This window comes from Palaemon carinicauda, chromosome 28 (assembly GCF_036898095.1).
Source record: "Palaemon carinicauda isolate YSFRI2023 chromosome 28, ASM3689809v2, whole genome shotgun sequence".
NCBI classification, from domain to species: Eukaryota; Metazoa; Arthropoda; class Malacostraca; order Decapoda; family Palaemonidae; genus Palaemon; species Palaemon carinicauda.
In genome coordinates, this window is record NC_090752.1 from 43,315,333 (window position 1) to 43,330,332 (window position 15,000).

The 15,000-nt window shown below is 34.6% G+C and overlaps 1 protein-coding gene across 2 annotated transcripts in view; it reads left to right on the plus strand.

Moving 5' to 3' along the window:
• Nucleotides 1-7,622: 7,622 nt before the first annotated feature.
• The window catches only part of LOC137621532 (STAM-binding protein-like), a 110,982-nt gene continuing 103,604 nt past the window's right edge, over nucleotides 7,623-15,000 (plus strand). The window contains exon 1 of one of the 2 annotated variants that reach the window (XM_068351900.1): nucleotides 7,623-7,761. Coding sequence is in view for 1 of the 2 variants with exons in the window: in XM_068351898.1 (XP_068207999.1) it covers nucleotides 7,658-7,659 (2 nt within the window). In the remaining variant the exon portion in view is untranslated. The remainder of the gene's footprint in view (nucleotides 7,762-15,000) is intronic. The other variant, XM_068351898.1, reaches the window with a different exon arrangement.

Here is a 15,000-nt window from a genome sequence, read left to right on the forward strand (position 1 = left end):
AGAATTCTCCTGCTTGAGGGTACAATATGGCATAATATTCTATTTATTTCTCTTCCTATTGGTTTTTCTTCCTCTTTTTTTTTTTTACAGTTTTTACAGTTTATGTATGAAAGATTTATTTCAATTTTGTTACTGTTCTTAAAATATTTTATTCTAATTGTTAATGCTTCTCTCGTAGTTTATAGATATCCTTATTTCCTCACCTCACTGGGCTATTTTACCTGTTGGAGCCCTTGAGCTTATAGCATCCTGCTTTTCACACTAGGGTAGTAGCTTAGTAAGTAACAACAACAACAACAACAACAACAACAATAATAATAATAATAATAATAATAATAATAATAATAATAATAATAATAATAATACACGGCCTCAGACCTACGACGAACAAAGCAAAATAAAATTATGATTTCTTATATGATTATATATTCATAGATAGAATCATAAGCTCGTCCTAAAATTTTTATAGTGACTATAAAATGTTCCACGCATAGTGTATCGTTTTATAGTCCTTGCGCATATATCGTTGACAATCATTACAATAGCCTACCATAAATTTGTCGATGTTGGCAGTGAAAACTTCTGCCATTTCCAATGCAGGACAAGGCTTTAGAATCAACAAAACAATGCGCTTACGATAAGAGGAAAAATTTCCATTACTCCGCCTCTATCACTCATACTCTTCAAAAAAAAAAAAATAATAAAAGGCTTCTTATTCGGAAGTCATAAGAAGGTTGAATTATTTTTTTCTCAAATATCTTGTCTCTGAATCAGTTTCGGCAATATGTAGTCTAATACGGCAGTATTTTTATCAAAATGCAGAAAACTGTCCGGATTTTCATGGGTTTATATATCTTCCAAGTAACAAGCCCATAGTGCTCCGATTACACCATTATTAAATAATCCGCAGATGTAGATATACGAAGAAACAAAAGAAAAACAGAGTTTATTGTACGATAACGGGTAACACTTAACAGCATCTTTACTCAACGTTAAAATGTAGATACAAAAAGAACTTGTCGAACTAAGAGAATGATCAATTAATCCTAAAGCAAAATTATTAATAGAAAGCAGAAACACGTGAATTATGAACTTTATATTACAGGAAAGTTGTTTACAATGAAGACAGTTTCATATTTAAAGAATACATTATAGATTTGCATTATGTCTATAGAACATTATTCAATTCTAGTGTTTCCGCATTCCAAATATATTATTATTATCATTACTGTTAAATCTATTATTACCAGCCAAGCTACAACCCTAGCTGGAAAAGCAGGTGATATAAGCCCAAGGGCTCCAACAGGGAAAATAGCCCATTAAGGAAAAGAAATTAGGAAAAAAAACTATAAGAGAAGTAATTAACAATCAAAATAAAATATTTAAGAACAGTAACAAGATCAAAAGGGATCTTTCAATTTATAAACGATAAAAAAACAAAACAGAGAGGAAGAGGAATAAGATAGGATAGTGTGTCCGAGTGTAGCCTACCCTCAAGCAAGAGAACTCAACCCCAAGACAGTAGAAGGCCATAGTACAGAGGCTATGGCACTCCCTTAGACTAGAGAACAATGGTTTGATTTTGTACTGTCCTTCTAGAAGAGCTGCTTACCATAGCTAAATAAAGTCTTATATATATATATATATATATATATATATATATATATATATATATATATATATATATATATTCGTGGACATAATATTTTCGCTAAAGTAAATCTGTCTTGTGGAAGATTATTGTATACAATTTATGATGTATCTTTACCTATGTAAGTTTTTTTGTAATATTAAGCAAATAAAGTATAATATATATATATATATATATATATATATATATATATATATATATATATATATATATATATGTATATATACATATATATATATATATATATACACACATATATATACATAAATACATATATATATATATATATATATATATATATATATATATATATATATATATATATCATCATCATCATCATCATCTCAAACGGACACTTGACTAACGCTGAGAATGGTGGGCTCCGGAATACGTAATTGTTTCGCATGCTATTATGGAGACGTAGAAAGTTAGTACTCAATCAATATTCATCCAATATTCATCGACTTGTCAGAGAAGGAATGTAAATTACCAAGTGATACGCTGTTCACATCTTCAGCACACATTTCACATTCCGCTAACCAACTAAAATTACAATTTTTTTTCCTAATTATCTGTGGAAGAAGCGACTATTTTTCTTTAGTTTGTACGTACTTGAACTATTTGCTCGTGGTATGATGTATTTACTTATTTATTTATTCGTTTATCTATTTATTTAGGGTGTTTCATCCGCATTTTGCTCTACTTGTTTCTTGTATCTTACTTGTCCCGTTTTTTTTTTTTTTTTTTTTTTTTTATACATGAGCGAGGATTGAATTTAAAACATGTACAATAACCCACCAAGTTATCAGAACCGGGCGTCCAAAATACTTAAGAGAACTGCTACATATTGCGCAGCCAACAAATTATGTCGACACAAGAATAGTTACAGATGGCTTCAAACTGTTGGAACCTAGATATATGTCTACTGTAGGCTCCAGAGCCTTTAAATATACGGCCCCGAGACTATATAATAAACTCCCAAGAAACATTCGAATGATTGAAGACATTAAAGCTTTCAAGAGGAAACTGAAGAGTTTCTTATTTCATTAGTCTTTAGACAGTGACGATTTAACAGTAAATGAAGAATATGAGACATGAAACGTTAAATACTCTGAACCAATAAGGTAAAACGACAGTGGGGGTCCTGTAGAGAGTGGGGTTCCCCGGCTGTATGGGTCCAGAAAAGCAGCCATCAAAGTAAGTAAAGTAAGTATGTAAACGCCAGCAAATTAAGAATTATATATTTTTTTCCTATCTCGTTTGTTTTTTATTACCATTACGCAAAACTTTAAGCGCAGATTTACGTGAAGAAAGGTCCTCGGCACTTGCAACAATGTGTTTGTGGTAGCTCAAGTCCCACTGATTACCGCCCAATTTCCATAACACCCATATTATCTAAAGTTTTTGAACGTCTTCTGGCAAAACGTCTTAATAGGTTTGCTGAAGGTAATCATCTACTCCCTAGTTTGCAATTTGGTTTTCGTAAAGGCCTTGGAGCATGTGATGCCCTTCTTACAATCTCCAATGCTGTACAGAAGTCCCTTGATTGTGGTCAGGAAGTGCGCATGATTGGCCTTGATTTTAGTGCTGCCTTTGACCGTGTAAATCATGAGGCCCTTGTTTTCAAACTGAAACAGTTGGGAGTGGGTGGGTCGTTTCTTAGCGTTATTATTGATTTTTTAAGTAATAGATCTCAAAGAGTTGTTGTTGACGGGCACCATAGTGAGTATAGGAATGTGATATCCGGTGTTCCACAGGGTAGTGTTCTTGGCCCATTACTTTTCATACTATATACACATGACATGTGGTTTGGCCTAGAAAACAAGCTTGTTGCATATGCAGATGATGCTACTCTCTTTACATCAATTCCATCCCCTGAATGTAGATCTGGGGTTGGTGAATCCCTTAATAGAGATTTAGTTAAAATTAGTGCATGGTGCAAATTATGGGGTATGAAGTTGAATCCTAACAAAACTCAAAGTATGATTGTAAGTAGGTCAAGGACGGTGGCTCCTCAACATCCGGATCTCAGTATTGATAATGTTTCTTTAAATTTGTATGACTCTTTCAAAATTTTAGGTGTGATTCTCGACAGCAAATTCACTTTTGAGACACATTTAAGGTCTGTGTCTTCTTCAATTGCACAAAAAATTGGCCTATTGAGAAAGTCTTTTAAGATTTTTGGTGATCAATCTATTCTGAAGAAGTGTTTTAATTCTTTCATTCTACCTTGTTTTGAGTATTGTTCTCCTGTCTGGTCTTCAGCTGCTGATTATCATCTTAATTTGTTGGACAGAAACTTACGGTCTATTAAATTTCTTATTCCTGATCTAGATATTAATCTCTGGCACCGTCATTCAATTAGTTCATTATGCATGTTGCATAAGATTTTTCATAACTCTGACCATCCTTTACATTCAGATCTCCCTGGACAATTCTATCCTGTTCGTAATACTAGGCAAGCAGTTAATTCTAATAGCCAGGCCTTCTCCATCCCAAGGCTCAATACTATGCAGTACTCCAGAAGTTTTATTCCAGCTATTACCAAGTTGTGGAATGATCTTCCTAATCGGGTAGTTGAATCAGTAGAACTTCAAAAGTTCGAAGTTGGAGCAAATGCTTTTTTGTTGACATGAGTCTTGTTATAGTTTATATGACATATTTGTTTTTGACGTTGTTAATAGTTTATATATGACATGTCTGTTTTGACGTTGTTGCCTTTTTTAGAATGATTTATTGTTAATATGTTATCTTCATTTATTTATTTCCTTTCCTCACTGGGCTATTTTTCCCTATTGGGGCCCTTGGGCTTATAGCATCTTGCTTTTCCAACTAGGGTTGTAGCTTGGATAGTAATAATAATAATAATAATTAGATTTAGTTGCGGATAGAAATGTAACCTTAAGGTTTGAGGAATTGAGAGCTTAAATGAGGTAGATGATAGACTTAACATTTCATTTGTATCCTGCTAGATTAACAATTCTTGTAGCTGAAGGCATGTCCTCATAAGTCTTTGACGGTGTCGGAGGTATGCACTCTCGGAGTTATAATTTATAATTACTATTATTACCATTACTTTATTGTTGAGCGTCACACGTTTGTAAGGACCAAATCAACATACAGCATGATTAAACAACATTATATTTATTTTCATTTGCGTGCAAGAATCTATGATATGTCTCTGCCAAGAAAAGCGAGACATGTCACATATAAAACGATTAAAATAAAAATATTAATGGGGTTAATTTAAGTCGCAGGAAGTATGGCGGTGGTTGCCTACCTATGATCTCATCGCCACGATTCTTGGGTATTGTGGAAATCAGGTTAAACACAAGCTACCGGGCCTGAAGAAAGAGTTGTACCATTTGTGTTGAATGTAAACTGTTGTGATTCTTTTACTTCCTAGGTCAAAGCATGAGGGAGGTTTGAAAAGCATTGGGGGAGTTGGGGTGGGGCGACCTAGATCACAGATGTCACGTAGTAAAAGGATACCACCTATCTCCTGGAGGAAGCACCTGACTCCCATAGAGACAGGTGCCATAAAAACTCACCCTTGGGAGTAAAGTGAGGGGAGTTGGGCGCGAACCAAATAAATTCACTTTTTAATTGAATCCCTTTTCTCTAACATCAATTACTCTTACCCTATTCAAGTTACAAGTTCTCTTATACACATATAACGCTCTACAATTCAAATTACATTCTTTTCCGGGCTGTCCACAGGCAAGAGCCCGGGTCTTACACAAGGTAAGGCAATCTATACAGACAGACAGACAGACAGCGAACCATGGTCGCGTGCCCTTTGTCGCCGGTGGGCGATCATTACGCCAAAACGTCACTCCACTAGGTTCCGATCTTGGTAGTAACTTTTGGCTTAGACTTATAATGTGAGACAAGTATTAAGTGTGCCCCTACCTCTTGCTTGACTTGAATAGAAATTAAGATTGTAATGTTTCAATAATAATAAGTCAGATTTGAGACTAGAGATAAATTGCTATTCTACTGACGGAAGAAGATTAATAGTGACTTGCTCTGTATCCGTACTCTTCGAGTGTGTCTGTAATTTACAAAAGATTAATTGTTATCTACCATTATAACCATTTATGATGAACTGTTCCAGTAATTCAAAATCAGCGAGAGACTTATATTTATTTAGTTATTCAATTAGAAAAGTTTAGTTCTACTGAAGAAGATTTCTGCTCATGTTGCTGTCGAAAATTAACTTTGACAATAAATCCTCTTACGATGTAAAAGTCTTCAATTCGACGCCTCTCATCATTTATCATTATTCAGTTGCCCCACCCTTCATGAAAGACAATTTGAAAACGAATAAGATTCATTAGGAATCATTTCGTCATATCTGTCAGCAGTGGACGAATAAGGTCCGTTGTAAATGTTATTATATTCGCTCGACCGTGAACAGTTAGACCTTGAGTTAACGGATTCAGGTATGCGTCAAAGGAACTTGAGACGACAATGACGAATACTATGCTAAGTAGTTTATTGTCATAAATCACTTTCTTTCCGATTATATGCGTTGTTTTGCAATACCGCTAATGTTACAGGTTTAATGCTATTCCGTTTCATTTATTCGTTATGTTTTTACCTCCGCCACGGAGGTTAAAAAAATCGAATCGCTCTGTCTGTCTGTGAACAGGATTACGTCAAAACTACTCGACTGATTTTGACGAAATTTTCACCACAGATAAATTTTAGGTTATGGACGACCACATTATATACTGAAGATGGTCTGGATTTGCATTTTCGCCAACTACAGTCAGCATATGAAAGTGGGATGCGCTGTCCGTAGACTTTAGTTAAATGGCAGTCCAGGTACGGGCGGCATATATATATATATATATATATATATATATATATATATATATATATATATATATATATATATATATATATATATATAGTGTTTTGCCTGTAGATTTGAATAAAATGATGGCAATATTCATTGTCAGAGGTCTGAAATTACTTTTATTTTCAGCCTTAAACGGATTAACCAGAAAAAATCTACTGTATGTAGTATCAACTTGTTCCTTAAGGTTGACCTACTGCTACTACTACTGTAGTCCAACACTTGGGTTTATTGCCCAGTTCAGAATAATGGATTAAATAAGATAAAACTGTAGGCTACACGTTTTTCCTAAATAAAGATAGGCGTTTTTTTAGTGAGAATAACTTTGTGAAAATATACCTATTGTTTTACATTTGCCTTTTTGTGTTTGACTTAAAATGTTATAAGTTACGGTACTACAGTAAATTATGCATTCGTATTTTTTTTCCCTAACATTATGTTAAGCATTTTGGCGAATGTATCTGGCTGAAAAAACATCTAGAATATGGGTTTACGTATCTATTTATTCCACAGATATTTTTATATCAAGGGCTACATTTCAAGACATTAAAAATAAAAAAAGAAAAAAAAAGACAAGGATTGTAAAGGCATATAAAACATATTTATTTTAATAAGATGTAAGTAAGGTAATGCAAATAATAGATGCTAATTTGAATAATTTATACTCAAAATAGATTATAGGATAAAAGAACGAGTTGCTCAGTTTGTAAGAATAATTTCATCTGAGATTGTCGTATTTATCAATCCTTGTAAAAGTTTGACAAGCGCGTACCCAATCATGTCTGTTGAATTCGTTCCAAAGCAAAATTAAAACATAAAAAAGCGCAATTTTTAGTATATATTGACTGCATAATGGTACGTCCCAATCAAGAAAATCAAGTATACAATTTGAGAAAATCTCACATTAAGAAAATATAAAGAAAAGACATTTAAGTGTTTTCTATAAATATCTTCGTAACAGTTTCACCGAACGATACCAGTAAACACTTTTATAGCGCATTGTGAGGAAACTACGTCGACGGTCCTACCACTACACTTCAGAGTTCAGTGAAAATTTCCGAAACCCTCAGTAAATCAAGATTTGTGTGCAAGATAAGTAGTATTCCACCCAGAGAGAAAATACCAATCAGTCTGTCTATAATATGTAAGCTCTAAATCCCTCCCAACTTGGGGATGTATGTTGATACATTCTGATCTAAACGCGGTTGAGTTTATTCTTCGGCGGGGAGAGAACTTTGGCAGCGCGGTATGTAAGATAAGTATTAAAAACTACCCATACACCGACACTATTAGACATCAAAAGCTTGCGTTCTTTCCTAACCTTATTTAGGAGGCTTTTACCTTGCTTATTAGGACGTTGATAGTGATGGTTTGTTGTGGGTGGTTTTCTTCCAAACTTGAACGAACCCACCAACCAATGACACAATATCGTGACTCGTCGTACATTGCAGTATATCTGCCGTATAGCTATGTGAATTAGTGCCAGCTTACCCTAGAATAGATAACCTAGCCGTGCAATTAAAAACTCAACCTATGCATACATCTTATCGTGGTAGCCAGTTCTGTTCTAGGCTTAGTGGTCTTGAAGAGTGTATGAACATGCTGCATCCTGAAGCTTGACTGCCAAATTTGCCAGTCTGTTAGTTAGTTAACCTACCTTTTCCACGAATTTGCGGAATTTCATGGTCACTTGCGATGTGCTCCAAGACCTAGAAAGAAGTAAATGATTTAGCCAGTGAAATTAGCTGAAGTTTATTTTGTAGGTGCAGGCTGAGCAACAAACAATGATTGACTGAAGCAAGTTAGGGCAGGACATAAACTGGTATCATAATAATCAAGACTTGAAAGTTTATTATGAATAACATGTAGGTCAAAGTAATGAAGCTAAAGTGATCAGCAAGGTAGACATGATTGGCTTTTGATGTTATGGGGACTAGAATGTATTAAAAAAGGGCAAATAACGTTAGTCAGAGGAGTGTTGATAAATCTCATTAAGATTAGTAGGAAGTAAAAATGAAGGATTTGGTGAATATGATGCAGGTATTAAAAAATGAATTAATTATTTATAAGATAATTTTGGTCTTGGCTGCTATAGATGAATAAAAAACAACAACTTTTAAACATAGTATTGGGAACGTTTGGGAAAAAAATTACTTGGGTAAACAATAATGAATAAGTTGTATTCAGACATGTGAAAGTGTCAATATATTATGTAAAGAGGAATTTGTGAAGTAAATCCTATTCATAAGGAAAACGTAGGTGGAGCAATGGCGTGCAGTATGGGTCTCTAGGGACTAGTATAAGTTTTAGATATGTGAAAACTATAAAATATTTATTGAATAATGTACTCGAAATAAATATAATGAAAAAATTATTCATATCAAATGTAAAGAAGAAAAGAGAAGGTGAAATAAACACTATCAAAATTATATGCAAATCAGCCTCATTTATTTAGCTCTATTCCACAATCGGGATACCATGTCAAAACATAAGAACTATCGATAATTGATATTCTGAAAACAACTGGAATTATACAGTTTTCAATGCTGATTAGAGGCACGTTGGTCAGTCAACCTTGCGACATCGAAGACCTCAGATATGTTTTTATTAATTTCAATTTTGAAAATGACCTTTCACAAATTGTGCTCTATATATATCACAGAATCAATGATTTCATCAGGGCTGTTACATCATCATAAAGCGCTAAGTAAAAACATTTCATTTTTAATCTCTTCTGGAGGTTACTTGTTCACCTCCAATTACGATCGAATTAAAATTCCGTGGAAAATAGAATCGGCCTTTGAGGTCTTGAAAGGGAACACCGTGGTTTTCAATTTCGACTTTTTAATCAGTTTGCGATCTCTGCCATTTTTTACTAAATTTCCTGCTGTGTCGTCATTCCACCATCTCCCACTTTTTCTCTCTGCACCATTCTTCTTGTCTGTGCGCTGTTCGTATTCCCTATTTATCAAAATATTTATTATTTGAATACACGTATTACACTGTGGATAATTTCGACATTTTCCAAATTCAAAGGTTTAATATGTCTAGACATGTGTAGAGTTAAATGTATCTCCTGTTTGTTTAACGACAACTGAACAAGGGAGTTTCTTCCCTCGTACATTCTACAGTACTTTTTTTCCGCTGTATAAAAATAAAACAATAATCATCACTAGTAGAGAGCAGCGTGGTGTGAAGTAAGGAACTAACAGGTTATGGGCCTCTTCATGTCAAAGGTAACTTTGTGTTTGTGTTCTAATCATTTAAAACAGCTTAGCAAATGGTCCGAATGAGCCTTACTAATTATCCAAATCTGCCTAAATACATGGTCCGAATCAGCCAAGACCAAGGTCCGAATCTGATCCGAATCAGCCGGCATTCCCTTTTAAAGATGGAACCCCATTTCCGGATGCCGCTATCATTTCGAAACTTTCTCAAATTAAAAAGTGTGGTACCAAATTTTCTCAAATTAAAAAGTGTGGTACCAAATTTTCTCAAATTAAAAAGTGTGGTACCAAATTTTCTCAAATTAAAAAGTGTGGTACCAAAAATTTATTAGAGGTATAAACGACAGTTGTCGAATAAATAGAGATATGTTTCTGTAAGATTCTTGTTTGAAGACGGTAACGCATACAATTCCAAATTTCCATAAATAGATTTTTTTTTCATTCTTTGAATAGATGCCCTTCCGATATGGATGGGCAGGACCCCTGCGCCCTCCCCCCGCCCCCCTTTTGCGTGCTACTTGGTGGAGGACGAAAGGAATGGATGTCAATTAGATGAGTGACTGAAGATATAATTATATGATAATTATTTTCTTGAACCAAAAGCATAAAAATAAGATTGTTTTAGTTGCAAAGAAAGTTTGTAAAGCCTGTAGACCTAATGAGGGTAGAAAAAGCTTTGGAATGCTAGATAATTTTGTCATTGGGGAAACATAGTTGAGTTTGTAGCAATAGGTATATTAGATAAAAAAAAAAAAAAACATAATTTAATCTTGGAATATAGGATTTGTTAAAGTTTGGATTATGTATACCTTGAAAATGCTGATCTTCCATACTAAATGTTTAAAGGTTTATACTGTAAAAGTATGAAGAAGGGGACCACAGGTGTTCTGTAAGAGAAGTGAATCGAAAATAATGTGTGGAAAGCAAACATTTTAAATTTATAAACGGATTGATGAACTAGATCATTTCTTTGAAAGCTAGTTTTGGTTAAACGTGAATATACAAAAGTAAAATCTATTTAAAGTGATATTTTACATAATAATAATTAGGGATTGGAGGTTGATATAGTGAGAAGTGTATGGACGCAATGAATATGGGTTAAAAAAAAAGGTTAGCATAGGTGTAGTTTCAGGAAGATTTACTGAAGAATCATCTTAATATTTAAAGTTGATAATCTTGAAAGAGCTGGAAAAGGTACACAAGCAAGATAAAAAGAAATGGTGCACATAATTTGCATGCACAAAGTGTTGACACAAGCTTTGTGTGTTGGTTTACAGAGAATGCAAATTATGAAAGTTTGCTGCACATAGATGATCCTGATTTATGTAAATGCCAATACTAGGTCTATAGAATATATATCTTTAGAATTTGTGCTAATACATACGGAATACCCGTGAATTAAAGAAAGAAAAATAAATCTAGTTACTGTATTATTGAAAATGTTGATTTGTTAATCATTGAATATGGTGCCACATGCAAGTCCATCTTGATGTTGTGCATATAGGCTATGTCTGCAATTGTTTTGTGGATATTTGCAGGCAATGATGCTGATGTCTACTGATGGGATAAGGGGTTGACGTTTTATGATAATTACAGTTTGTTACCCAAAATTATGAAAATCAAAGGAAGGATTTTAGATCTAATGTGAATTTAGTTCTTTTCACAACCATTATTTCAAACTACAACTATAGATTATTCAATGTTAAAACCCAATACCTATCGAAGATAGATGTAACTAGACGATCGTAAACAGTTAGGCCTATAACGCTATAGAGGCAAGAATTAGGCCTATAACACTAGAGGCAAGAATTAGGCCTCTAACTTAAAAAACAGCAACTATTTGGAACAGGCCTCTATTTGAGAAATGAAAATAACAATAGTTGAACTACACTCGTTAGGTAACCATAGAGCACAACAGAGGACGGGTTACAACTGACCCATCAGCGTCTTATAATAATCTCCATCGACTAAATAATACGTCAGCGAAAGAGTTTATCTCTCTCTCTCTCTCTCTCTCTCTCTCTCTCTCTCTCTCTCTCTCTCTCTCTCTCTCTCTCTTGCAACAGCACGGTGGCGATCAATAATTCGGAATTATCAACCATAATCCATGTTATTAACTGTCATCGGCATTAGCTGGTATTTTCGGCTGTCAAATACGCCACGGTTGTTATATAAACTTCTCGTCGTCTCATATTGCCTGTTATAGTAATTTTCTGTTTTTTGATAATACTGTATAGGAAGAAATTACGGGGGTCAGTTCGTTATTTTGGGTATGTCTAATGCGTTAACTATTGTAGGAAAAGCTTCTCATTCCATGCGGAGAGAGAGAGAGAGAGAGAGAGAGAGAGAGAGAGAGAGAGAGAGAGAGAGAGAGAGAGAGAGAGTGTATGCATGCATACGCGTACGAGTGCTGCTGCAGCCTTCCCCCCCCCCCCCAAGATTTTGGCAGACATTCTACGGGCAGAGAAGCCAGTACAAAAGAACTATTCAACTGCTAATTAGTGAATTCCAAATGCAGATCTTGAAAATATATATATATATATATATATATATATATATATATATATATATATATATATATATATATATATATATGTGTGTGTGTGTGTGTGTGTGTGTGTGTGTGTGTGTGTGTGTGTGTGTGTGTGTGGCAGTGTGAGTGTGTAGGGGGATAATAGTAGATGAAAGAGACATAAGTTGCACTGAGCAGGTTACTATTTCACTGTTTTCTTGACAAAGAACAAAAGAGAGAGCCATTTGTAGGATTTGTATGAGACGAAGACCACTGATGGCTAAGCTTTGCTCCTGTCACAAAGGCAATTGGGGACCTTGATTTAGAGCTTCGAAATGTTGTTGAAGAATGTTTGGATGGAACCTGAACATAAGTGGTAAAGAAAAAAAGTTTAGCAGCCAGAATGAAAAAATATGCACAAACTGCAATCTATGTCCACTGCCATGGACACTCGTTGAATCTGGCATTGCAAGGCACAATGAAAGAAGTAGTCCCACTATATAATGCAATGCAATTAATACAATTCATTGTTAATATAGTTTTCTTGAAGCTAGCCCAAAGTGGCATGCTTTCTTTGGAGACATCAAAGGTGAACATGAGCATTTACCACTCGCTTTAAAGTCCATAAGTATCACACGATGGTCATGCAGATGGGAAGCTGTGAAGAGTGTTCACAAGCAAATTGAGAGAATTGTCAAAACTCTCATTCAGCTAGAAGATAACAAAGATCTTAAAGGGTACTCTCATAGTTGTACACTTATTTCTGCAATCTGTGACGTCGAGTTCATTCTTGAACTCTGTATCCTCAGTTATTCTTTCAAACACCAACAGTATGTGCAAATACTTACAGTCCAAAAATATGGATGCCATCATTGCTCGCTGAAACGCAGATCTTACCATCACAAAATGTCGTAATGATGATAGTTTTGACAAGATATAGCAAAGAACTGACTAAATGAGAAAAAAATATAAAAGCTTGGATTGAAAACACAAGATCCAATTTCTGTGACGCACGAATACCTCGAAAAAAATAATAATCTTGTCGATTGCAAACCCTTCTCTGAGTGTTGACAGGGATGGATGTCCAACTAATGATACCAGTACAGCATCATTGTGTCAACACTTATTATAATTCAAGTCCTGTCAGAACTGGAAGCTCATCTCGAAGGTAATGACAACGATGTTGTACGTGCTCTTGGTGCCATTGGAATAAGTGATTCACCATCAGAAAGGGACTATGAACTAAATACAAACTTTTGTGGCCTGGACAAGGATCTGATGGAAGCAGTAAAAGAGTCGAGAAGTTCTCCTCAAGACAATATCAAATGTTGACTATTTTTTTTCTTTTTTTTTTTTACGAAAATTGACTGTCAGATGGTACCCGAGTTCATGAAAGTTTTGTCTATTTTGGCTGTTATCAAGAGGCTGTCTTTTTTTTATCTGTTTATCTTTTATATAAACCATCCTTACTGTCCTCTCTTCAGTTGAAGTGGCTATCCTGGAGGGTATTTAGTCTTGCATGGTGTATCGGCTCCACCATGTTGACCATTTTTTCCAACTTTTTATCTTTAGTCTATAGGTTTTATCAGTCACTTTATATATATATATATATATATATATATATATATATATATATATATATATATATATATATATATATATATATATATATATATATATATATACTTCTGTACATCTGTTTTCCCAGAAAGTTAGCAAGAATGGGTTCTTTTAGCACTTAATAGAAAATTGGCATTGTTCCTCCCTTTTGTAAATGCGTTTGTGGCAGCTGATTACCGCCCAATTTCCATAACTCTCGTATCATGTAAAGTTTTTGAACGTTTTTTGGCAAATTGTCTAAATATTTTAGTTGAAGATAATCATCTGTTCCGTAGTTTGCGATTTGGCTTTCGGAAAGGCCTTGGAGCATGTGATGCCCTTCTTACAATCTCCAATGCTGTACAGAAATCCCTTGATCGTGGTCAGGAAGTTCGTATGATTGGCCTGGATTTTAGAGCTTCCTTTAACCATGTTGATCATGGGGCCCCTTTTTTCAAACTTTAACAGTTGGTAGTGGGTGGGTCTTTTCTTAGCATCATTACTGAATTTTTAAGTAATAGATCTCAAAGAGTTATTGCTGATGTGCACCATAGTGAGTATAGGAATGTGATATCTGGTGTTCCTCAGGGTAGTATTCTTGGCCTCTTACTTTTCATACTATATACATATGACATGTGATTTGGCCTAGAAAACATCCTCATTGCATATGCAGATGATGCTATTCTCTTTGCATCAATTCCATCTCCTGAATGTAGATATGGGATTACTGAATCCCTTAATAATCTAGCTAAAATTAGTGTGTGGTGCAAATTATGGGGAATGATGTTAAATTCTAACAAAACTCAAAGTATAATTGTAAGTAGGTCGAGGACAGTGGCTCTTCAACATTCGGATATTAGCATTGATAATGTTTCTTTAACTCTGTATGGCTTAACATTTTAGGCGCGATTCTTGTCAAAAAATTTACTTTTGAGAAACACATTAGGTCTGTGTCTTCTTCAATTGCTATTAATCTTTGGCACCGTCGTTCAAGTAGTTCGTTATGCATGTTGCATAAGATTTTTCATAATTCTGACCATCCGTTACATTCAGATCTTCCTAGACAGTTCCATCCTTTTTGTTGTACTAGGCATGCAGTTAATTCTAATGGTCAGTCCTCCATCATGAGGTTTTATACTACACGGTA